General features: G+C 40.4%; 1 protein-coding gene across 1 annotated transcript in view; it reads right to left on the bottom strand.

Annotated features, from left to right (window-relative positions):
- LOC149278703 (prickle-like protein 2) overlaps positions 1-19769 on the bottom strand; it is a 95402-nt gene extending 75633 nt beyond the window's left edge. The window contains exons 1-2 of the mRNA XM_089501838.1: positions 19728-19769; positions 16022-16107 (exon numbers count right to left, since the gene is read on the bottom strand). Of these exons, the coding sequence (XP_089357964.1) occupies positions 16022-16107; positions 19728-19769 (128 nt within the window). The remainder of the gene's footprint in view (positions 1-16021; positions 16108-19727) is intronic.
- Between the last annotated feature and the right edge of the window lie 5538 nt (positions 19770-25307).

The raw sequence follows: 25307 nt of genomic DNA on the forward strand, positions 1-25307 counted from the left end.
TGGCCCTAATCTAATCTAATTCTACTGCGGTCACAAGCTTAGCATTTTTGATGTGGTCTAGGTCTCTTTTTGTGCAAATTCTGAACCTTGGAATGCAAATTTGTTCTATGAGTTCTATGTTCTATGCACAATGGACACGCCAACACGAGTACTTCATTTGACGTTGGGCACCAATCAGCATGGGAGTAAGAAGGTTGATTGCACATCCGACGAAAAAATACCGCGGAACTTTCAGCTACGCGGCTGATTGATGCAAATGAGTATCGATCGTCAGCTCAAGTACTCGAGAAAATCTTGAGCTGGAATGATTGCAATGAAAGAATCAGCCAGCCACCTCGCACGTTGGTCGGTAATGAGATACATCATTCAGAATTATCGTTTTAGGCTGTAATTTGCTAAACTCAGATACTTTTGGCAGGAAGACAAGATGGGGCGAGCTCTGAAGTATCTCAGAATAAGAGCAAAAATTGGCAAAAGCGAGTGTTTGAATTAGAATGCGCGTGTTGTCCTAAAAAAGAAAACCCTGTCTTGTAAAGTTGACCTGATTGAAGGTCCAGGCTTTATTAAGGTGGGAAAATGTGAACATCTGGATTGGATATATTTAAAAAAAAAATAAAAAATGTATTTCTAGTATTTATATTTTTTATCAGATTATCTAAATCGTCATATATTAATAATTTAAAAATGCGATTTCAAAATGAACTCAGGTAACCGGGAGAAAGTACGTAGCCAAAAGTCAGCGACGACTAGGCGGATATAACTATCGCCATGTACTTCCATCGCGCATGTACGTATTCCGACAGAATGAAATTCTGATGTGTTAAATGAGCAGAAACTTGGCACGTCTGAATAATATAACCCGGGGTTGGCTTCCGGCCAAGCCACATAACTTAACTTCGTCTGCGCAGAATATTTGTTGGATTCTAAAGAAATTAAATGATTCAACAAGAATTCCGTCTCGGCATCTGTAAAGCCGTAAAAAAAAAAAAAAAAGCTCTCGGGAAACGTAGCCGAAGATCAGCATATTGCTGCATGGAGAATATTTATATGTACGTAATCAATTTCCATTGTCCTCACTATCAGACGGTTCAAGGCTTCTGTCGAATGGCCTCTAGTTCTGCCGCACCGGAGACTTTAGATCTATTCCTAAAAGCCAAGGGTTCAACCAACCCTGGGAGGACATCTTCACGCGAACAGAAAAAAATCATCGTTGTTTAGTTGTTTTTCAAAGCATAAAAGAACTGGCTGTGCTGGAAGACACAATCCACGAAGTCCATAACGCAAGCCTGATATGGAACATGGTGTAGGAGACACGTTGTTGACTCATCTGGGGCACCTTTACATCATTCATAAAATAGCAACACATTGCCCAAACCCCTTTTATTTTTTGATTAAACCTGACCCTTCCAACTGCTAACCCCAGGATACTATCCTAATCCACCTCAACAGTATCCTATCCTTTGATGTCACCAACAGATGTAAGAAGGAACTCAAGGTCCATCAAGGACACATCGTTACTTTGTTACAGAGATATATCAGCGGTACTGAAAGATGGCCCACAGTAGCATGGAGCTCAATGCTCGTCTGGTTTAAAGAAGGCTACAAAACGGGGAGAACACTCTGGAATGACTAAAACCGTCCACAGCATTTAAAAAAAATGGCTACTGAGATATCCACAATTGTACCATGGGGCTCTCTCATTAAAAGCATTAAACCGCCCTACCTATTCACTAGGTCAAAGCCTGTGGTCAGCCCGCTAAATTACTACATAAATAAAATTTAAAAAAACATTAAAAACCATAATTTTGTGCCTAATGCTTATCCCATGCAGGCTTATAAATGAACCTCTACCACTTATGCTGGAAGGCAGTTCCACTCATCCACCACACCTGTGAACTTCAAGTGATTTTTAGGTGAAATAAGATATACAATCTAGATTATCTTCATCTATTTTACATTAACAACATAGCAGTGAAATGCGAGGACATGTGGCCATTAAATGCTGCCCTCTGCTGCCATTACACAGTAATGCCCATCGACTGGAAATAAAAAGGTGGAAGAAACTCGTCATTTTTAAAAGTTTTTATAGAATTATGATTTTGCAATCAATGTAAGGAGTAGCTACCCATTTAACACAGAACTTTCTACTTTGCCGAGAAGGTGGTAGATAAGTGGAACAGCCTCCCAGCAGAGGTGGTAGAGGGTAATACAGTGAGGGGATTAAACACGCATTGGGATAGACATACGGCTCCTGAATCTAAGACGAGACCGACGACTGATTAAGGTTTGGCTCTTTATAGCAGGAGAAACGGGCAGCGACGGGTATGGAGTATCTAGGAACAACGAGCAAATTACATTTAGAGTCCGGTGCAAGGAATGGTGCAAGATTAACCCTTTCACTGCTGGGGATCCTGGAATCTTTCAGTCCCAGTACCCACTGGGCTGTGTTTCTTTGCAAGCCTGAAAGTTAAAAATCTCCAATTGCCAGGAACGACTTCGCCGTATTAGCCTCTGCCCCTTCTGCTGAGATGACGTTCCGTTTATCTACCGCCCTCTAGGTAAAAGTAAAAAGTACAAGGATAATTGTACTCGACAATTACTGAACTCTCGTGGCATCGTCTAATCCACCGGGCGAAGAGAATGGATTTGCCGCTTTGCCCGGAATGTCCGCAGGTCACGCCAGAGAGAAATTCCTCCCCTCCAGTCAAATCATTCTTGATCTGCTGGACAAGATTAAGAGGTGCCTGCTACGACCCAACGCCTCCAAAGGCTTTTCCATCAGCCGCCGGATTACGGACATCAGCGCTGAATAGAAAAAGAAAAATAACTCTACTGGAAAGATGTCGGCTTCTCCGTTACCGCCACTGAACTTGGTCAAGGTTAAAGAGGGCAAATGTCCTCAGGGTACCCCTTCTCGTTCTAATTCAAAACCAGCAAGCCGTCGGGTCACATCAGTATTTAATAATATTTGTTTGCTTCGTTTTTTTTTTTTTTTGTTTGTTTTTTAAGTAGTATAATAATTATTCTTGGCCATTGAGCTATTAAAAATATTTTTATTATATTTAAAATATAGTAATAATCTAGAACAACCAATTTTATATTAGATTAATAAAATAAACTATAAATTGTATTTAGTATTGTGTAATTATATATATATCTATATATATATATATATATATATATATATATATATATATATATATATATATATATATATATATATTTATTACACAATACTAAATATATACAGTTTTTAGGCAAGTATGGCTGTTCCAAAAAATAGACATGTTAATTGTTTATTTTTATCAGGCCAGTTTGGGGCCACACCGTCATTTCCAGGACTCCTTGTTCTTCGTTACGTCGACGATATCTCTGAATAGTTCAGTCGTTTGGCATTGTTCTATATCGGAGGACTGGGTTTTTGGCCGCAAGAAGACCCCTTCTGACCACACATCTCCAGACGGTAGATGGGTGTACCAGGGTCTCAGTGTTTTCTGCCAGTGCCGAGCTGATGGCACCGCTGGACAGCTTACAATTGCGAAGAGAAGCCCGATGCGTCTTTCATCTGCTGTTCTATGTTTCCTTGGCTCACCGCTGCATCTTGGACAGGACATCTGGAAACCCCTGACATTTCTGCCTGGGAGACAGTGTAGCGACCTTGGGGGTTGTTGCTGTGCTCAGTCTTGCCATGGCGAATGACTTTTGACATTAAACGGTCTTCAGCAACCTCACCTTGTTAGTGAATTCGGCTGATCTTCCTCCAGTTTTATTCTCTTTCTACAGCTGTTTGTTTTAATTAATGATTGTGTTTCAACCTACATATTAAATGGATTAATTTTCAGCACCTGTTTGGTATAAAGGTTTAATCAAACACCTAACTATACGCTTACAACATTCCCGACTGTGTTCCAGGATTAATAAATATATTATGTTCCAGTGCACCTAGAAGAAGCGATGCAAATATCGATTCGATTTTTCTTCTGTTCAACCACTTTGCATTTGGTTAAATGATAAAGTATTAATGTGTCGATTTTTGAATGCATTCTTACCTGTCAGCATTTTTCATACCTGCCTAAAAACTTCTTCACGGTAATATAATTTATTTATTAATATAAAATATAATTAAATCAAAAAAGAAAAAAAATACCTTCTCTATAGACAAGTATTCTTACAGAAAGCATATAAAAATAATACCCCCCCCCCCCCCCAAATAGTGTTTAAGTATAAGTAGGGAAAAATATTTTTGTTTGGATGATATTGTATTGGGCATAGAAGGGTTAATCTTTCTTTTTTGCACACCCCCCCCCCCTCTACCCACCAAGGGTGGTCTTTGCGTGATCTCTTTATTAATTGACTCCAAACGGCATTCCTGTTGCCAAGTTATAACCCCGCTTGCCAACTTTAACTACTGTGTGTTTCACGGCTCCCCAGTTCCGGCAACCACAATAACCAAAACGGGGCCGCCAGCGCGCACAATCCGAGCCCAACACCAAATACGCCGCACCTGCGTGATCTTAAAATTGCGTGCATGGTAGGGATAGCTTTTTCATGAGTGAGCAAATAAAAGCCCTTACGATGCCGTTCCAGCGAGCACTGAATAAACTCCTACAGCTTTTATAAGCTCCTATTCCCTTTACAGCTGCCGCATGTGAAATGCATACAATTTCTACACTGATTTTTTTCTCATATGCCCCCCCCATTGTAATCTGCCATTATCATTACCGCAATCTTAATTAGAACTAAAATAGCACAATTTCTGATTATGCAGATAGTTGTGCCTAAAACGGATTTGTGTTAGATAAGTATAAGATAACCGCCTTCCAGCAGAGGTGGTAGAGGGTAATAGAGTGAGGTTTTTTTTTTTTTTAAACATGCATGGGATAGATATCCGGCTCCTGAATCTAAGACGAGACCGACGACTGATTAAGGTTTGAGTCTTAACAGCAGGAAAAACCAGCAACTAGATGGGGCCGAATGGGGGCCGATCTACTGGCAGGCTCTATGAAACGTTGATTTAGTTAAAAGGAACTTTAACTATTTGCTGGTGGATTAACTCAGAATGAAAAGCAGTTGCAGCTCTTCCAACATCACAAGATCAGCCCCTCTTTACGACGCTCGGAATTTTGGGGCTTCCTACGTTCTTTCCAAGGCATTTCGGTTTATAGAAACGTATCGTTTGCGATGGGTTCCGTTCCCTTGTGCTATTTGGTGACGATATCTTGTGAAAATATTCTATCCTTTTTTTCCTCCAATAAATCATTTCCTTTTGGAAAATTCTAGAATTTATCTCCGTGGTGACATCAGAGCCGACATTCAGGGGGCTTCTACGCGCTATTTTCTACGTATTGATTTTCCAACATGCCGACACAAAGTTCAAACATCTGAATGGTTTTTATGCATGCGGAAAGAACATTTCGTCGTCAGGGTAATAAAAGTGGAGGTCTGCACGCATTACCCGCCATTCATGCTTACGTACCGGCATTCATCTCACTAATTAAGCCAATTTGACGGTCCGTATGGATATTTTCTCCTGATTAGCAGCGAAATGTCTCAAGAAATTTCATGATTAATAAGCACATGGACCTGTGATGCTAAGATCTACATCAGGTTAACGCAAACATCTCAGACACAGAAGAATTATAACTACGAATCGAATATTCAAATTCTCGTTAGTTATAAGCAAATGTAACATTCGGAGATTTATATATTTCCAGAATATTTTTTTATTTTTTTTATTGCATTTGTAGCCTTTGACTGGGTTCTAGGAATCAACGTTCTTCACGTTTAGTCTCCCCAACAAATAAAAAAACCTTTTTTAAAAGCAAAAATGTATGATTTACCTTATTTTGCACCATTTTCAACGCTAATTTACAGAAATAATATAGACATCCGGAGTCAATAGAATGACACCGAAGACACAAGTAGCACTTGCCAATTTATGACACTTGGCAACTATGATTTTACAATGTACCTTTTTTGGCACCATTTCATAAAAGGACACAAACCACCGCAGTCGGGATCTATAAAGGTCAATCATCTCCAGCAGATGGACGTGGGGTGTCAGGAGCCAACGCATGAAAACACAAGAAGAACGGGACAATTTGGGCAACTATTTTGAATGTATAATGACCATTTTCTGGGCCTTTTTTCGATGCGAACGCGAATTCAGAAAAGAAAACAAAGCACTTGAGTCTGTAAAGGACAACCATCACCGGTAGAAGGACACGGAATGTAAGACGTCAACAAAACGACATTGGAAACTCAAGAAGAACCTTCCAATGTAGGACACTTGGTGACTATGAATTCACGTCACACACGAGAGGGATAAGGAGAGCTTCGTTCTCAACCATTACATTAGAGGATTGTTTGCAACCGATCTCAGGTTCATTTTAGGGACGGGAGCTACGAAATTAGGAACAAGAGCGGGTATACGATCCTCCCCTCCGGCCTCCAACGATACTGGATACGGTTGAAATATCCTCATATCTCGTCTCAGAAGTAACTCTTAGGTCACAGATCTGGGTCGATAAGACGTTTTATTCTTACAATAAAGGAATCTAAATCACGGCCACGAGTCGGGAGGATTTCTTTAGTTTTAATCCCTGAACCATCTGGAGATTATTAAATAAAACCGAAAGGTAAACCCGCGCAGCTCCATAAATGACGTAATTTGACAAAACCAGCGTCTCCCGTTGTTCTTTTAGGGTTTATCTTTGACAATCGGCCAGACAAGGTACGCGCGCCAAGTAGATTGCTCCACGCTTTGGAGTCCAACCTCGAATCGCAGCGGTTGCGTCACTAATTATGGAAAATTAAGCAAAACGCCAAATTCTTCTTATCGGGAGAAAAATCGGATCGAGTTAAATAATTTTTAAAACTTTTAATCAGCTGTAAAAACCGAACGTTGGCATTTTTTTTTTTTTTTTTTTTCTTCTTTCAGATTTAATCGACGCTTCCTGTTTGAAGAAGAACGCGTTACGAATTCCGAAGGCCGGAACTTGTTTGCTAAGCTACGAGGAAGCACCGCACCCAACCTTTTGTATAAGAATAATAGTTTAAAAAAAAAAAAAAAAAAAAAAAAAAAAAAAAAGGACTTTTAGGCAAAAAGCCAAGAACAACAATCAAAGCACTCGGTTAGGCCGCTTTCAGAGAGCTGCACCTGTCAGAACGCACAAGGAACGATACAGGAGCTCGCGTAAGGATACAATCTCCATCTCTTATGTTACTGATACTTTATTCCGGGCTCTCTCTAGAAACAACGATTGTAACAATTTCTAACCTTTAAAGCAGGTTTCCGGCATTAACATTTCACCCGTTTTATAATTACGCAACGCACTTTGTGTAATGAGGCGTGGAATTCCGCACAAAGAAAACGTTTTGTAAATTAGTATGTTTGTGGGGAAAAAAAATCTGAACATTTGTAATGTTTTAATTCATAAAATAGTAGTGAGACTTGAGAGGCGCGGTAGAAAAAAAAATAAAAATTTAAAATACATACCACCCAAGTGTCACGGGTTAGGTGGAACAGTCCCTCTTTGGGGGATTCTACACCTCTAATAGTTACAACAGAAACAGAAAATTGAGTGTTTATGTATCATATTGTGTAAATAAAATACATTTTTCTAAATGTCTCGTTCTGCTGCACAGATGGATAGAGCATAAAGTCACCTAAAAAGGTCTCAATAAAAGCCCAAACCACCCCTCTAACCACCCCTCTAACCACACCCACTAAAAAGAAACATGTCTGCCGCGGCCCTCTAAAATGTTTAGCGGTATGAAAAGATCCATAAGAAGTGTCAGATGATGGATCAATGAGGATGCTTCCTTTGGAACAAATTTTTTGTAAATGTACTCAAACCGTACAAAATGTTTAAAGAGTCAAAAAAAAAAAAAAGGGGGGAAATTGTTAACATTTTTATTCAGCTCCAGTTGTGTAAACAGTAGAGGCTTTTCCCAATAACACAATAGGAGTTGAGGACAAAGCCCCCCATTCACGATCTGATCCTGGACCTTAATTCATGCATCTAGAATTCTTTTGAGTTTCTCTTTAGGAGATTAGTAAACCATTACAAGAGACTCACTCCAAAAAAACAAACTTTCAGCTAATCCCAGGCTCTTTACAAGGTCTCGGTTATGTTGATCCCGCGCGGTTAACGGTCCGTTTGTAACGAAGGACTTTATTTCCTCTGCCTACCGGTGCAGAGAAATACTTCATACCGGAAAGCAAAAGTAAAGTCTTCATTTACAGCTGTAGCAAATCTACACGAAAGTACCACGGACCCTCAACAATTCTGGACCGTCAGCACTCTGGAATGTTACACGCACCCCTCGTTTTTATAAAAAGGTCCAAGTTTGGCCGTTTGCCCTGACACCGATTCATCGTATTTTACGGCTCGTGTATTATAGTAATTGCATTAGAAAGAGGTCATAAATTCTCTCGCCCATTCATTGGAGAAGCCAACACTTTTACTGGTGTCTACCCTGGTCTAAGGTATGTAAGACACACACTTTATGTCTTTACATTAAGCCGCCAGCGCTCTGAATTTAACTAATGTCTGTGTTTGTGTAACAACAATGTAACAAGATTAGTTTTAAATAAAACAAAAAAGGAGGCACCACTCTATAGATGTATAAGATTCCGAGTGTGTATCCAATACAAGCAGCAAAAACCCAATACCACTGCTAGTATCTTTAATGGTGGCCACCAATGACATGAGTGTAAACCAACTACTGGTTGGCCGTGATGGCATGGGGCCAATACTAGCCAGCCGGTGGCCATCCCAGTATGGAGCAATGTTGGCCAGCTGCCTACTGAGCATTTGAGGCTCGTTAAAGTGTAAAGTCTAATGCATAGCAGCCAATACTAAATGTACTTCTTTGGAACTGCCATGCATTACAACCAAACCATTCTTAAACTATCAACACAAACGGTTTTGCATTTGAGTTTTAAGATAGAATGATTTTGTTGGATCTGAGAGACCAGCAATGTGGCGCTTCCCTCGAGTTGGCGAATCATAAATGTGTCTTTTTTGTTACTTTGGTAGAAGTTGTAGGTGGTGGCCTTTTGTTAACTAGTAGGTTTATTACCATTGTTAAAGACAAGAGCCCCAAGCCAACCTCTTAAAACAAGTATCTGCCATCTAAGCCAATATCACCAGAAGTTATCAATTTCACCCCAAAAAATGTTATGAAATGACTAAGATAATTTTTTTGGTTCTCCAGATTAACAGACAGCAGAAGATCGAAACGGTAAATTGGAAATAAAGTGCTTTGGAACTTTACAGCTCACGAGAGACACAACTAACCAGTAGAAGAATGCTAATAAAGACGGACTTCCCATCAGTAACATAAATTTTTTCTAGGAATGCCGAGGATAAAATGTTTTGGGGTTTTTTGACAATGAATTACTCCAAAAGCTCTGAAAAGGAGAAGAATGCGCACTCCAAGTTTTATAGGACCAACAGGGGGAAAAGGCTAGAGTTAAAACAGATGGCATCCAAGGCTATTATTCTGGCATTCGGATGCTAATGACTTCATCCTTCAAGAGGAAATAAAAAAGCACTGGACAGTTTAACCAGCCTTAAAACAATAATCTCAGACTTTTGCTCACAACTGCAAGTTGGTCAGGATAATTCCTGCTTTACAACTCCAAGAATAAAAGGCTTTAGCTGAAGGCATGGCTTGTTTACAAATGCATTTTTCTGGAGAACCCAGATAAAGCCTTAGATGACACCTTCTCTAGATCTAGATATGTAGCATCTATCCTGCCTCCCTTCTTCTGTTGGCCAACAAACTACTGGAACCATTAATCCTACAACCTCCAAACCCATTGTATTTCTTCAAATTCTCTGCTTGAGTCTTCCCAATGGCCTTTTCACAACATTCTACTGAGATAACCCTCAACCAAACCACTAATGATCTCTTTATCGATTAAGCAAAAAGCCACCTCTCCTTAGCCCTCCCCTTGGAACTCTCTGTAGCCTTTGGAGCGGTTGACCATCCTCTCCACCTGCAAACCTTTTATTCTTATGACATCAGGAACACAACTCAAGGCTCAAGTCCTACCGATACGACCATACCTTTATGTTATACTTTTACACTCTGTATAATTCCATAATCCGTGTCATAGGTCTACCTAGGCCATGATATTTAGAAGGCCATAATCAATAACAGTGAACTAATAGTGATATCTAATGGCTTTTTTAAATTAATTCTAGGAACATCAAAGTATTCTTTTAACTTCCACATGCCACAAGCTCATAACCATCATTACAAACTCATTAACCAAAAAAAAAAAAGGTTCTGCATAGACAGAAACAAAGAACTCTGCTGGTGTCAGCAGCATAGAATGTTTTTACAACGCGTGCAAGTGGTAACATTTGTATCTGCCTGAAATCGCTCTAATTAGTAGGTGTGTTGTGTTCCGCAGAGATAATGTTTCCAGGCCAGGTGTAGGATCAGGAAATTTACACTCGAACAGGTACCCAGCCTTTCTCTAACCCCTAAAGAGTCTTACCCCTGATCTGCCATGTGACTTCCATGCGGCTAATTTAACTGATCAATAGTACTGTGACCTTATATCCTGTATAGTATCTTATGAAAAGATACATACATCTTATATACAAGATTATGTCATAGAAAGCTTCCCATTTAAAGGGTGCATTCGCTGAGCTGCGAGCTTGCAAGAGAGCAGGAGCTAAGTTGGGTTGGCCTTTTATAATGCAGAGTAATGTCGGGGAGGTGAAGTATCTATACCTGGGAATTTTCTAGAGTTGGCTACTCTGAGCTCCCCATTACCTGGTGGTATGGCTGCGATAAGGGTCTGGCAATGCAAAGGGGCGGGTCTAGCCACAATTAGACTTTAAGGGGCGGAGAGTAGGCTGGGAGTGGGTGTGGCCAAACACTGATACTCTCCCTGAAGAAGCAGCAATTCCCCTGGAGAGGGCAGCTTTTAGGTACGGAGTTGGCCAACATCCACGATGTTAAGGAACATCGCCAAAAGTCCCCTTCTTCAACGACAAAAGAAAGTGCAGATGTGACACACACCATTGTGTGCGATGGTATAGAGTTTTAAATAGAATATATCAGACTGAAACAAAAAAAGAAGTTTGTAATCTCTGTCAATTATCCATCTTAGAGAGCATTACTCAAGAAAACTCATTACAGGTCTGTGCAAGCAGCATGGACGACCTGCGTGTCTGCCTGTACATGCGCGACTTCCAACAGGTTTATCCACAGATTAAAGAGCTTCTGCTACATTATTTTCTTTACTTTAATGCCAAACAGGATAATTACATTACACGTTCCCCCTTTAGAGGTTTTAGATATTAACTACAAACCGCGCATGTATACTAGTAATAATTAAACGGGAACCGCCACAGCTTTTAGCACTTCCAACTGGTTTAATAAAACTACCTATAGCCTTTACTGTTTGTCCATAAATGTAGCTTTTTTGGAGTAATTTCTTGGAAAATCTCACCCAATAGAACCTGAGATCGGGGCATCTAATTAGTTAATTCAGGTTGTCTGAACCAATCAATAACAAGAGAGACAGAGACAGCCTATTGGGTAGAAATAACCACGCAGGACAAATGTTTCATCTGCCGGCTCCAGCCCTCTTTCAGAATAAACCTATTTTTAAACCTATGATGTCATTTTTTTAACTGCTATGTTTCTATTACTGAAATCTTACATTATTTTGGCCTCATTTTCCATCAGAATACAAATAAAAAAAATAACAAACATACATATATATATATATATATTAAATCAATAATTCAATCATTCTGCTAAAGAATCCGGAGCTCTGAAACATTCTATTCTTTCATGACGGAATTATTAACCCTCTTATCTCCCATCAGGCGTATTCCTATTTACTAAAAACACAACATGTATTCTCACGAAATCATGTTTTTGGAGACGTAAAGTAAAATTATCCGATTAAACTGTGAAAAAAAAAAAAATCACAATCCCCCAAAACGCACTAAATATGTCAATCTGTAGTTTACAAGTTGACTCCCAACTCAAAATTAGTGTTTACTACAATGTAAATGTTTATAATAATGACATTGAACCAATTAGAGAGGATACCAAGATCCTGACGAACAAGCTTTAAATCCCAGCGACGGATTTAACTCGTTAGATACCGAAAGGAGCTTTTTTGAAGAATCTGGGTAATTTTATTTCTTGACACAGTATGGATTATGGCAAAAAAAGTTATAATTCATGAAGCGATGCTACAGAAGGAGAAGAAATGCCAGAGCAAGACGTTGTAGCCTAAGACTAGAGGGTCAGAGGCTTAGATGATATATAAGGAAATTTAAGTTTATTGAAAGGGTGGCAGATAAGTGGAACCGCCTCCCAGTAGAAGTAGAAGAGGCTAATACAATTAGGGAACTGAAGCATGGGATAGGCGTTTGGCCTCTGAATTTATGACTAGATGAGCGAATGGGTCTGATCTGCCGGCAAATTGTTATGTTTCTATGCCGAGAATTTGGCGTCTTCCTGAAAAGTGGATCCTCTCCAATCTTCGCGGAGACCGTCGAGGTTGTACCTACTTCTTCGAAAGAGCAGAATTCCAAACTCAGAGATGAGGGAAACTTTATCATAATAAGACAAGTCATAAACATAACACCGTCTGCGATTTGGCAACTTCATGAGTCGCAACGTTACTCCTCGCAAGGTCTGAACACAAATCAGGTTCTAAACTCTTGGCAAAAGATTCTCTTAAGGAAGTAAGGAAATTCTGTTAGTATTGTTCTCCATTACTCCTGAATGGGCTCATTCCAGCCGCTGCCTGAACCTCTTCCCACTCAAAAAGCACCACTCAGAATTTGCAGCCTCCATCGTTTTTCCCTGGATCCCGTTTTAGATCCTGTTCGCTTCTGAGCTTTGGAACTCTTCATGGGTTTTGCATCACAATACAAAGTACTACTTGCAAGTAATTCTTCATATTTTACAGTTCTTGAAACTTAGAGTGTAATTCATCCCAATCCAATCCCCGGCTAAGGGCCACTTTGTTCCTGAATATTATCAGTGGAGATCATGGATCCATCAAAAATGACCAATCTGAACCCTTCAATGAGTTTCTGATGGGTTGACCACGCAAGTTACCTTCTGAGCTCTTTTATACTCAAGGAGACTTTAGGTTTAGCTCACAGTATAGTTAAACTTTGGTTCCATAAGAACCATAGGTTCTAAAACAAATGTCTCCACGGTTACCTAGTTTTATGGAGTACTTCATTTCGGACTCCACTGATATATCCATGCTCCTGATAAAACCTATTTCTAAACATTTTCTGAGCACCAGTTAGAACCCCAATGGACATTTTGTTGGAGTCTTAAACTTATCTTTTATTTTTACAGATATAACAGACTTTTTCTTCCTAGCCTGGGAACATGTCATTTCCCAATTATATCCACCGTGAGTTTGCTTAAAAGTTCCCTTTTTTACAGAACGTCTAAGGTTGAGTAACTACAGCTAATCAGAAAGTAAATTGGCTTCTCCGAGAATAAAACGGATCCCTTGACCCGCGGAAATCAGGTCCCACTGGATGCTTCCCATAGCAGCAGGTTATGTGTGATGTCACGGAAAGGTTTCAGGAAGATGATCTACGGGGGGGTGAGGGCGGTTAGGGAAATTAAAAACAACAAAGGCTATTGTAATGCCGGCGGCTTCGCCAGTTTTATTGTTCTGAAAAGGAAATTATCAGCTAATCAGAGAGTTTAAAGGTTTATTAGACCTACGGAAAAAATAATAAAATGATGTCTGACGTACCCCGGGGGGCGAGGCATGGACCAATCGCAGATCTTACCAGGTTCTATGATAATATTCATTTAATATAGTAATTATTAATAATATTACTCTCTGGAAAGATTCTACATTATTTACGCTTCCTACTGACAAACTCACTATAGATTCCGAAACAGGAGGCGCTTACAAGGTTTATGTTTCAGAAGATCCGACGATATTTTTTTTTGGTCTTACCGTAAAAACACAACTTGATGGACATTTATATTCTCAAAATACCGAAACCCAAAATATTTGGTAGTGATGTTAGAAGCCAAGCTGATGTATTAAGGGGCCACCAACATCCCTTGTTGAATGCGATTTTCTCCTTCGGGAATCTCTTGGGGTTCGCGTGACTTCAGACATGGACCTCTTTTCTCACTAGAGGGATACCCACCGCACCCTACTGAGGAGGCCCATGAAGGCTGAAACGTATGTTGGTTCTCTTCTACGGAGAAAAGTTGAATTTAGGTTCTGGAGTCTCCTTGTAGACGAGATACATCACCCACACCGCCACCGGCACCGGGGGGACGGGGGGGGGACGCACCGTAGCGCAGGCGATGAAGTTGCTGTCTGCTTTCAGTTGAGTTCTTCTCATCCCTTGTCTTATTCCACATTATATTCAGAGCCAACAAAAGAAGTATCTCCATTCGATTCTACACAGGGTCCGTTTTCTTGAACTAAAGAAGCCCGTCGCCTGATTTTGGGCTGACGTCCAGCCTTGCGTACGAATAAACGCGCACCGCGATAACTTATACAAAAGCATATGGGAATCTCTAGATAGTCTGCCAGGAAAGAGATTAATTTCCTTTACATATAACCTTAAATATAACAAAAGAAGGTTGTTGGAACCAGGCTATCGATGTGGCACCATCAATCCGGCCTCTTTACAAAATACTGAAAATGAACTTTTTTAAGAAAACCTAAAACCTTTTTCTTCCAAAATTAACAAGTGGGACCTCATTTCCTTTCCAAACACCCCACACAATGCAAACACAATTCATAAGAGTCTACCAAATCCCCCGCTTGTAGAAGATCATTGAAAACAATGCTCTTCTTAATGACATCGTGCTTATACATGCAACAAAATCTCATCATAATCCTTTGCTTCCAGGGCAAAGCTGAAAAAAATGACAGCTAACAAATATATTATTTTCCATAATAGAAAAATTAAATCATTAGAACGATGCGCGGAATAATCCTCTTAAAGCAAAATCTTTTTTTTCCTAGTATTATTATTATTTTATTTTTTTAAGTTACAATTTTTTGTTAAATATTCTTAAAAATTTACCGAAGCAAACAATGCGCTCATCTTTTATTGTAGCGATCATAGAAAGGGCGTAATAATGATTCCATAATGCATGAATGATAAGAACGTGGTTAACAAAATAACATTTTTCGTCAATAAAACTAAAGCTGTAGTTATAATAAATAAGAGACAAAAGAGTCAAACTTCATAGATTAAAATAACTCGCGGCCGGAAGTGACACATTTTATAAAGACAATAATCGCCGATTTATTTTTGAGCTATAATGACCTTTTAACCATTCGCAAATCCGCTTAAGCAAAGCGAGTGAAGTCATTCATGCGATTCTGCGTTCAGCCCACTTCATTCAATTCCCACGCTGTTGCTATGGAAACACACTTAAATAACTGATTATTATACAGTCACCACCAAACAGTATATCAGAGAGACACCTTCAGTACACGGCAGGGGAGCACAGCGAGGGAGGACTGCTTGCGTATACACAGTTTTGGGGGTCGGGAGATTTTTGAAAAACATTTCTGAATATTGACCTAAATGCTGAAATTGACCTTTCATTAAATGTATTTAACCCTACAAGAAACTAACACACTAGTTTTTTTCACATTTTTTTTTTTTTATTCCTAACACACACATTATTAAATTTTTTTTCATTTTTTTTTTAAACTTTGACGTTTTTCCCTTAAAATTTAAATTAAAAGGGAGTAAAAAAAAAAGTTCCACGGTTTCCAGTATTCTCACTCGCTTCAATAACCGGAATGATTTAGGGCATTTCATTCTTTGCTCCAAGCATAATAGTTCATCCACTAGAACGTCCATATATCAAGATACCCTCTAGATTCCATTTTTAATTTACACTAAAATAAGAATTTTTTTATTTTTTTTTTAAATAAAAGGAATTTTCTTAAAAGGGCTCCAAAACCAAAAAAAAATTCATTTTATATTAACATAAAGGGAAAAATTCTTACCTCCACTGATGCAAAGCCAAGCCTGGGCAACGGTCTCCGCACGCATTGCAAGGCTGGCCCCGTTCGGGTTCAGCAAACGCTGTAATCTGATAATAAATGTAAAAAATAAAATAAAAATTAGAATGACGCAGGAAAGAGTTTTTATTGCAATTATCCAAAAAAATGATGTTGGATTTTATCAACCAACATTTAATAATTGGAATTTCGTTGGGTCATCTGTCTGGAATTTCTAGTAACATAATCTGCAGCCACTTAGCCACCTGCCCCGATCATTTAGAGCCCGAAGTGAAGCTTTTTGGTTAAATAGGTTAATTGAATGCGTTTCAGTTTCCTGTAAGGTATTTCGCTCGCACTCTCGATCGTTCCTCCTACCATCTTTGCTCTTAAAATGAAATACTTAATCATGGAACAAGGAATTCATGGAACCAAGATGGCGGTATTTGTTGCAATCAACGTTGGATGCTTCCTTTGGATTTATAATTGGGTTTTACGGCACAAGAGACCTTCATGAAGCAGTCTGCCTGGGGCAAAACCAAAAGGGCCGATTGCCCTCCTCAGCATGCTGGTGCTCAATGGAAGACACAAAGTGCCGGGATATGACGTCATATCCCAGCGGCCCTGTAGCAAAGATGGCGGCCACGGACGGGGGACACTGCCTAGGGTCCAACCTAGGGCAGCTCCAAAAGGGAAATACACTGATTACAAAGGGCAACCAAGGTCTTCTTGCAGGGGAAGCTCACTGGAACCCTGGAGCATGTTATAATCATATAATAACACAGCATTGCAGGCAGAGGGTGAAACAAACTCTATTGGATTAGTTCAGTCTAACTTCCCCCAGCCGAGCTGTTATGTAGTAAAAAAAAAAACAAAAAACTTTTAATGCACCGGAATCAGGAGGGAAAAAAATCTAATATCTACAAATGAAGAAGAATTTGCATACGGTTCCGAGCGGTGATGTCATAGAGACAAATACTTACAGATTAAAGACCTTTTCTCCCTCTTAATTTCTATACTTTCATTCACTAGAATATACTTTATGCAGCAGGGGCCCTTCCGCTCGTTTGGTCTCTTATACATTATAACCGGGGTCATGCAGACTGATCTGGTGGTGAAGGAGTTAAAATGTAAATTCAATGCATTTGGTGATAATCTCGCTGCTGCCTGTGCTGGGTCACAAAGAGGTGATAAGAGCCCCCCAAACAGGAGAAAGCCACAATAAACAAACCATTTACACATTCAACTGTGTCCCCTGCCATGTGTAAATCACAATGACAATCCTGCCCGCCTCCTGGGGCAATAAAGAACTCGGTTCCTATAGAAACCTACAATTTCCTAGCAGATCAGCCCCATTCGGCCCGTCTAGTGGCCCGTTCTTTTTCTGCTGTAAAGACTTAATCAGTCCTCCTAGATTCTGGAGCCATGTGCCTATCCCATGCATGTTTAAATTCCCTTACTGTATTAGCATCCACCACCTCTGCTGATCGGCTGTTCCACGTATCTACCATCCTCTCAGTAAAGTACCATTTCCTTACATTACATTTGACCTTCTAATTTCTAAAATTTCTACTCCGCACAATAACAACAACATCGGTATTTTGGCCCCCTTTAAATCCATAAATTAACCCTACGGGTGCTTTATTATACCAGAATCCCAGTCAGTCTAGGATACATTTACCAGTTCCCCAGTCTACGTAGAAACTCCCAGCCCTGATTAAGATGCAAATGATCGAGTTAAATAGGTAAAGAAACTCAAACAAGCCCCCCCCCAGAGACTCCTAGAATCCTGAAACCGGGGGAAAGTTTAAGAAAAGGCAATTTAGGTGAACTTTCCACCAATTCCTGTCTGAAAATATACAGAGAACTATCTGCCTAATGAAGGAAAGCCTCGCATTTTTTCTCAGTGATGTAAGATCGAGTACCCTATCCGTATATACAGTGTATATATATATATATATATATATATATATATATATATATAAATAAATAAAAATATATATACAGCCTCTACAGACTTGGTAAGCCGAGCCCACATAAGATTTAGAAAGCGTTTCTTCATTTCCTTGGCTCTGTATTCTGCCAAATCCCTCGGCCCCTATAGCAGGGAAATCGCTGGGTGTTGCTGAGTTATTTCAAGGTTGTGGACAGACTATAAGATCAGTATTATTATATTCCTTACAGCAGAAAACCCATTGTACAGCGCTGTGGCATATGATGGTGCTATAGTAATCAATAAATAATAATAGTAATATAATGCCATATAGGATACTGTATATGACCTTCCCAGGGACCAAGCGAGGGTATCGGGTATCTAAGAACAATGAGGAGGCGACATTGAAACTCAGGGAGCCAAGGGTGCAGAATTAACCCATTCACTGCCAGAGTTTAACGTCCTTTACTCTGGGCTGTGTTACTTTGTAAAATTAACTCTCCAAGTGCCAGGAGTGCACACAACCTAACCCAAACTTAAACACATACAATTTACCGGCAGAGCAGACCCGTTTGGCCCCATATAGTCTCAAAACTTCACTGTATTAGCTTCTACCACTTCTGCTGCAAGGATATTCTACTTATCCACCACCCTTCCTTACATTCCATCAAAGCCTCTAACATTTCTCCTGCTTCCGCACACAAGGGGTTAAACCCACACACCATAGCCTTGCCTTTTCCCCCATGACTTGACCCCAGTTTCTTTTTTGTCTGCTTATGTACTGGTTTGTACTGGGTAGTGGGTTCTGTCATCTGAGTTATTCACATACGTTGTTAAATATGCATAAGAGTGTATATATATATATATATAGTGAAATCACCATGGAAACCATATTGATCAAAATGACATCACAAAACACTTCTATTCACCTCCTGCATCTACTGTCTTTATTTTGAAGACCCTTTTTTTCTAAAATTTCAACAAAAAAATGATTGCAACCGAAAACACCCAGAAACCCCACAAAAACAAATGTTACGTATAAAGTCAGGTAATCAGCATCTTTAATAAGATCCTACAGGATAGAGTAACTAATGAGTGTCACCAACTTCCTTCACATTAAATCATTTATCAGCTGCAAGAAAATGACTCCATTTGGGGTAAATGCTGATCCCCCCCTGAGAATTTTCAATGAATGGAACCTTCTGATATTTGTAAACAGAAAGAGTAAATATTTGGATTCATACTTTGATACATTGTATCCAGGGTGTCTTCTCTATTATAAAGGGGGTTTATGAGGCTTCGCAGATGAATTATTGAGAGGTCTGGCATTGTGCTTGTTGTTAATGACACAAGGTGATCCTGGGAGCCGGGAACAGGTGCAAATTAACCCCTTCCTGCCTCCTAATATACCCACTGCTGCTGGAGGGCAGGGGCATTTATCAGAGTATTAAAACTGCAGGAAAGTTTGCAGCTGCTGCAGAGCCTCTTGGTTTAAAAGACCATTCATGTCTAATGTGTGATTTGATGTGCAGGAGAAGCAGCAAGGCATGCATGAAACTTATCCAGCCAAGAGGTGCTGCAGCAGCTGGTGCATTTCAGTTTATCATCCTCTGCAATACGAGTCTATAAGTTTCACATATAGCCCCCTAAAGACATCACATCATCCAGGCTGAGTGTGATGAGAGTTGCAGGCAGCCCAGCGCAGCGCCGAAGCTTTAGAGCAGCAGATTAAGAGTCAGATTTGCTCTGGGGAGACCCCCGGGTGACCCCAATACTCACTGATCTGCCGGAATGCCTCCTCCAGGGGCTCCTGTTGAACATGACCTGGGCTCTGTGGCCCTGGGGGGCCCCGGGTTTGCTGGCTGCTCCGGATCTGTTACTCCGGATCGCTGGTCTCTCTGGCTGCTTCTCATGAATGAAGAGTTGGAGCTTCCCTTCCCGAGCAGCTCCGCCCAGAGCCGGGGAGGGGAGGCTGAAGGTGGGCAAGTAGGGATTCGGAGCACTCCTGCCCACACCTGGGGCAAGTAATCAGGGGCACCAAGGGATAGGGCTGTCTGTAGCCCACCCCACTGCAAATAAGGGGATCCAGACCCCTCCTGAACAGCACAGGACCCCCTGGCAATAAAGTCATGGGGTATCAGGGGTATCCTTATTATGTGTAAGGGGCATAAGTGCCCCCCTCTCACTGTGTGTAAGGGGTATGAGTGCCCCCCTCTCACTGTGTGTAGGGGGTATGAGTGCCCCCCCTCTTACTGTGTGTAAGGGGTATGAGTGCCCCCCTCTCACTGTGTGTAAGGGGTATGAGTGCCCCCCTCTCACTGTGTGTAAGGGGTATGAGTGCCCCCCTCTCACTGTGTGTAAGGGGTATGAGTGCCCCCTCTCTTTGCACATGAGGGTCTCACTCCAGCACCCCCGTCTATATGGTCTCATTCATGCCTCACACTGCAGATAGGGGGTATCTTTCACCATTGATGAGGAATTTCAGTGCTCCCCACTCTCTATACATAAAACTCTGTAGGGTCCAAATACCCACACAGAAGCAGGTAAGGGTTCCAGTGCCCCCTGGCAATGCTGGGGGTTTCAGAGTCAGTGTGAGGGGTTTCATCGCATGGGGCATGAGTGTCAGTTGCCCTTTTCTGTTGCAGGTAAATCAGACTGGGGGTCATTCCCGCACCCAGAGCCTGTAAGCGATGCCTGTGCCCACCTTCTAGCACAGGTTGGGTAAAACAGCCATTGAATTATAATTCAGAAGTAAGTTAAATCATTGACGGCTCCAATAACCAAAACTCTCCTAGTGTTTACCCGATTCCAAGATGTATGGGGACCTGGGCAAGCAGGGGGACTCAGTCCCCATAATCTGCCATGAGTTCCACCATTGGCCATTGTGGCCCACAACCTAGGCCCCTGCAGCCTGTTGTTGACTTTCTGGACACTTCAAGCTTTAGTGCCTAATGGCCTCATTACGAGCATGGGGCAGGGGAGACGATAGGGCAGGGTGGTGAAAGGGGCATGGGGTGCATAGAGTGAAGCGCATTAGGTAGGCTGGTGGGTGGTCATGGGGTGAGACAGGCCAGGGGCTCTGCCTTTGTACTGGACCCCAATATTTCTGATGGTGACTTAGTATCCACCAGTCATCAACACAAGACACTTATTCTCTTGCACTGGATACCCCTGTATTTCACCCAACTAAACCATCCTATCCAACCTTTTACCATTAACAGAAATATTAGAATATTCTTTAATTTATAATAACGTAAATGGCTGGGTTTTTTTTCACCAACCTTCCTTAAAACCTTCCATTGGCTCCCAAGCGCATGCGCCTGCGCACTACCAACATCTCCACCACTATCACCTGTTCCGAGCTGAAAAAATAGATGCAAATATAAGGCAAAGCTAAAGAAAATATTTACAGTAATAAAGCAATTGGCGAAACGCGGCGGTCGTCCTGCGCATTCACAATCTTTCAACCGAATTCATGCGTCGGGAAAGCAAGAATGTGTCCAAAAACAGAAAGTTCTCAATACTTGTGAAAGTTATTCGAGGCATAAAAATATTGGAATGTAATCCACGTCTGATGGATTCTAAAGAAGGACATAATTTGGAGGCGAGCAGAATTCAGCTTTTAACGAAAAAGTAGATATTTTCGTGGCTCGAAACGCGTCGTCGGAATAATGTTAGGATTGAAAGCCTCGGTTTCTGAGTCACCGTGTTCTTAATAAGCTGCGTTTCCATAACAGCAGCAACTGTGGTATTTAAAAAAAAAGAAAAAAAAAAGGCAACATTACCTTGTTCTGGTTGCGCAATAACCCTTCTTTGTGTCCCGCTAATAATAACGATACGCGGGTTTTTCATGTTGCTTTTTGGTAAGGTACATCAGAGGCGCGTAGCGACATTGTTCTCAGAATAAAAGGCCACGAAGAAAGTACCCGTTACAGCTGATTTTAGGAACAAAAAAAATTCCACCTGAGTGTAAATTATTGGAACCGAAGCACATTGTAACAGATTGTCAGTGGGAGAGAACTCCGAGGAGAGCGATTTCTCAAACGTGGTGAATAAATAATTAGCATTTTAATGACCACATATGTGAGCGATTAATCTTTTTTTTTTTTTTGTCCATATTAATTAAACATTTAACCATTGGAAAGTTATTCTAAACTGAAACGTAGAATTTCCCAGCGGGTCGGCCCTATTCGGCCCCTGTCTAATCTGCCTGTTTCTCCTTCTGTAAAGACTCAATGAAGTCGCTGGTCTCGTCTTAGATTCAGGAGCCGTATATCTATCCCATGTATGTTTAATACCCTCTACCACTTCTGCTGGGAGGCCGTTCCACGTATTTCTCAGTAAAGTAATGACAATTATATATTTTGAAGGTTATGCGAATGTAAATGTGAATTGGAAATGGGGACCGATTTTCACAATCATGTTAATGTCTTTAGGATCAGCTACTGTATCAAGATAACATTGTATGTGTCACCCACGCTCTAAGATGCTCGTGTATCTATATATATATATATATATATATATATATATATATATATATATATATATATATAGGAAAGTGTTGGGGCTGGTACATATCAGAGGACGGAGGGGACCAAGGTCAGGGCAGGCTGCAAACAAAGACAGTCCAAGAAAAAAAAAAAGGATAAAAAAATTATATGAAAAACTATTTGATGGAAAACAGTTTTGATAATAATCATAAACTCTAATCCTGAAACTATTTTTTCAGATACAAACCCTTCCTTTTTCTTGATTCCTGCGAAGAACCCTGAAGAAGGGAAGTTAAACATGGGAAAATAAAATGATAAATTAAATATATTGCTTTAAAATAAGTTTAAATCCATATTCCAAAGTATTTAAAGCAGCATAGTGATGATGGGAATGTACACATTTGCCCATCCCCCCCCCCGTCCATTTTTGAACTACGTTTTTGGGTTGGCTTAACCCAAGATTTCCCCAATTTTTTCTGGTTCATTAAGTTGACCATAACTTGCATTTCATTTGTTATTTTTTCTAATATATATTTATGTAAAGAAGTTGTAACATAGATTTGTTTTTGCTTCTCTTGGTTGGAAACGTTATCTGGAAAAGCTGGTCCCACACATTGTGGATAAAAAGTACGACAAAAGCCTTTTCCTAGATGTCATAGAACGTCAAAGTCTGAGACTCGTCAGGGCCGACCTGAACCCCCCCCCCAGATAAGATTAATGTCCTTCTTTTGTTCCCTTTGTGGAAGAGAGATGTTTGTGTCAGTTAGAGCTCCGCGAGACCCTTGAAGGATATGAGATCTTTGCCTTACAGGTTGAAACTTTTAGCCCCAGAAAGTGGTCTCGGAAAATGTTTATTGAAACTTGAAAGACGTTCCATGAACAGATCAATGAATTTGCCTAAAGGGCATGAGCTTTAATATCATAAAAAAAGATGATTGTTTCTAATAGACCAGCGTTTCAAACGGCCGGAGGGAGACTATTGTTTTAGGGAGTACGAGGTGGTTAGAGGTGGGGTTCAGACAAAGATTTACTTATGAAACTCTGTGACATATCAGTAACTGTTTATGTGGCATTTAGAAGAATAATGGGGTTTTATTTAACATTTTAATTTATAAAGCAATTTCCTCCTTTTTCTATACACATTATCGGGGCTTTTAGGGCTGTAGAGCCCTGCGATCCCCTCATACCCAGCAAACATTCTGAGCTCCTAGAAAAGAGGGGCATCAGGGATTTGGGACCCTAAAAGGTCATGTATCCAAGACAGAGCCATTTCAATTGGCCATATCCGCACTGGTTGAGGGTTCTAGGAATTGTAGTCCATCAAGTCTAAGGTTCTAGACCCTCTAGACTGCTCCAGAACAATACCACTAGTATTTAAACAAAGCATTGTAATATTTTAAGGTGTCTGTCCCCTAACTTCTATTATGATTTGGGAAGAGCATTTGGTTCACCCAAAAGATCTAAAATACTTTAGATGGACAATCCTAAAGCACTTAGTAAGTGAACCCAGAAGTCAGCTTCTGTTCTAGATATGTAGAATGCATGGGGGTAATAATAGAGCTGGCTACTACTAACCAAATCTGAAATCCAATAAATCACCGTAATTTAAACCAGAGAGAAGAATAAATATTTTGTTTTAACAAGAACACTCTAATCTACAATCCTTTTGGGACATTGTATTGCTGTAATGCGCAATATTACTTTGTAATAAACAGCCAATTATAAGATAATTAGCATAGGAAATTTGCGTTTTATATCTCCTTTCCATTTTTGTCGGCAGAAGACTGCGGTTATCAGAATGTAATTAAGTTTATTCCAGAGTAGCGGGATTTCCGAAGGCAAGACATACAGTTTTTGACAGCGTGGTGATTGGGACCTCTACCCGCCATTGGAATAATCTCTTGCCAGCATGCACTTTGCCTGAAGCCACCTACAGTTAGCAGGTATTACGACGTTATATTGGTTTATGTTAAATTATTACATTTTTTTAAATTGGCAGGAGTGGAACTGATTATGTTCGGACCCTCATAGTCAATTAATTTAGTTACCATGGATAGACGGCTAAAAAAAGATACTTTCCAGCATTGTGCATACAAATTTAAATGTGTCTGGGGATGCTGGGTGTTTGTACATGGTGGTCAATGGTCATGGTGGTTGGTGTTTCAAGAGCTGATTGGTGAATCAAGCAGTAAATTCAAGAAGAGCACGAGTTGACTTTGACCACATAGTTCAAGTTATCAAAGGTTTTTGTCGTGGATGTTGACCACGCTGATCACTTTAGGGTAAGACCTTCCTCATCACCCCAACAAGCTTCCCGAAGAGGACTTCAGAGATGTAATATGATGAAACAAGACCCATTAAACAGCCACAGGAACCACTAAATGCATGGGTTTTCCGTCTTGAGGGGTTAACAATATCTACAGCAACTCCTGATGTCATAAATATATTTACTAAAATAGAAGTCACAGAACTAAAAGTATGTAAAAAAAGTACTAATATTTATTTCATTGTCTCATAATAACAGGTAACACAAGCAAAGTTGGGATTTCATATGGTGGCTTGAAGTCAACAATGTACGACACGTGGACACGTTTACAGAGGTATCAATTGTTTCCCATAAACCAGACCATCAATGAACCCATGACGATATGTGAGGAACAGGAGCCCACGCAACGTCTAGATCAGGGGTTCTCAAACTGCGGCCCTCCAGCTGCTGCAGGACTTCATCTCCCATAATGCTCCTTCAGCTAAGGGGCTGGCTGAGGAGTATAGGAGATTTAGTCTTGCAGCAGCTGGAGGGCCGCAGTTTGAGAACCCCTGGTCTAGATCGTCATAATGAGATAAATGTCACCCCCTGGGTATTTTTTAT

This window comes from Sceloporus occidentalis, unplaced genomic scaffold (genome assembly GCF_023333645.1).
Source record: "Sceloporus occidentalis isolate IW3139 unplaced genomic scaffold, rSceOcc1.0.p SCAF_183, whole genome shotgun sequence".
Lineage (NCBI taxonomy): Eukaryota > Metazoa > Chordata > Lepidosauria > Squamata > Phrynosomatidae > Sceloporus > Sceloporus occidentalis.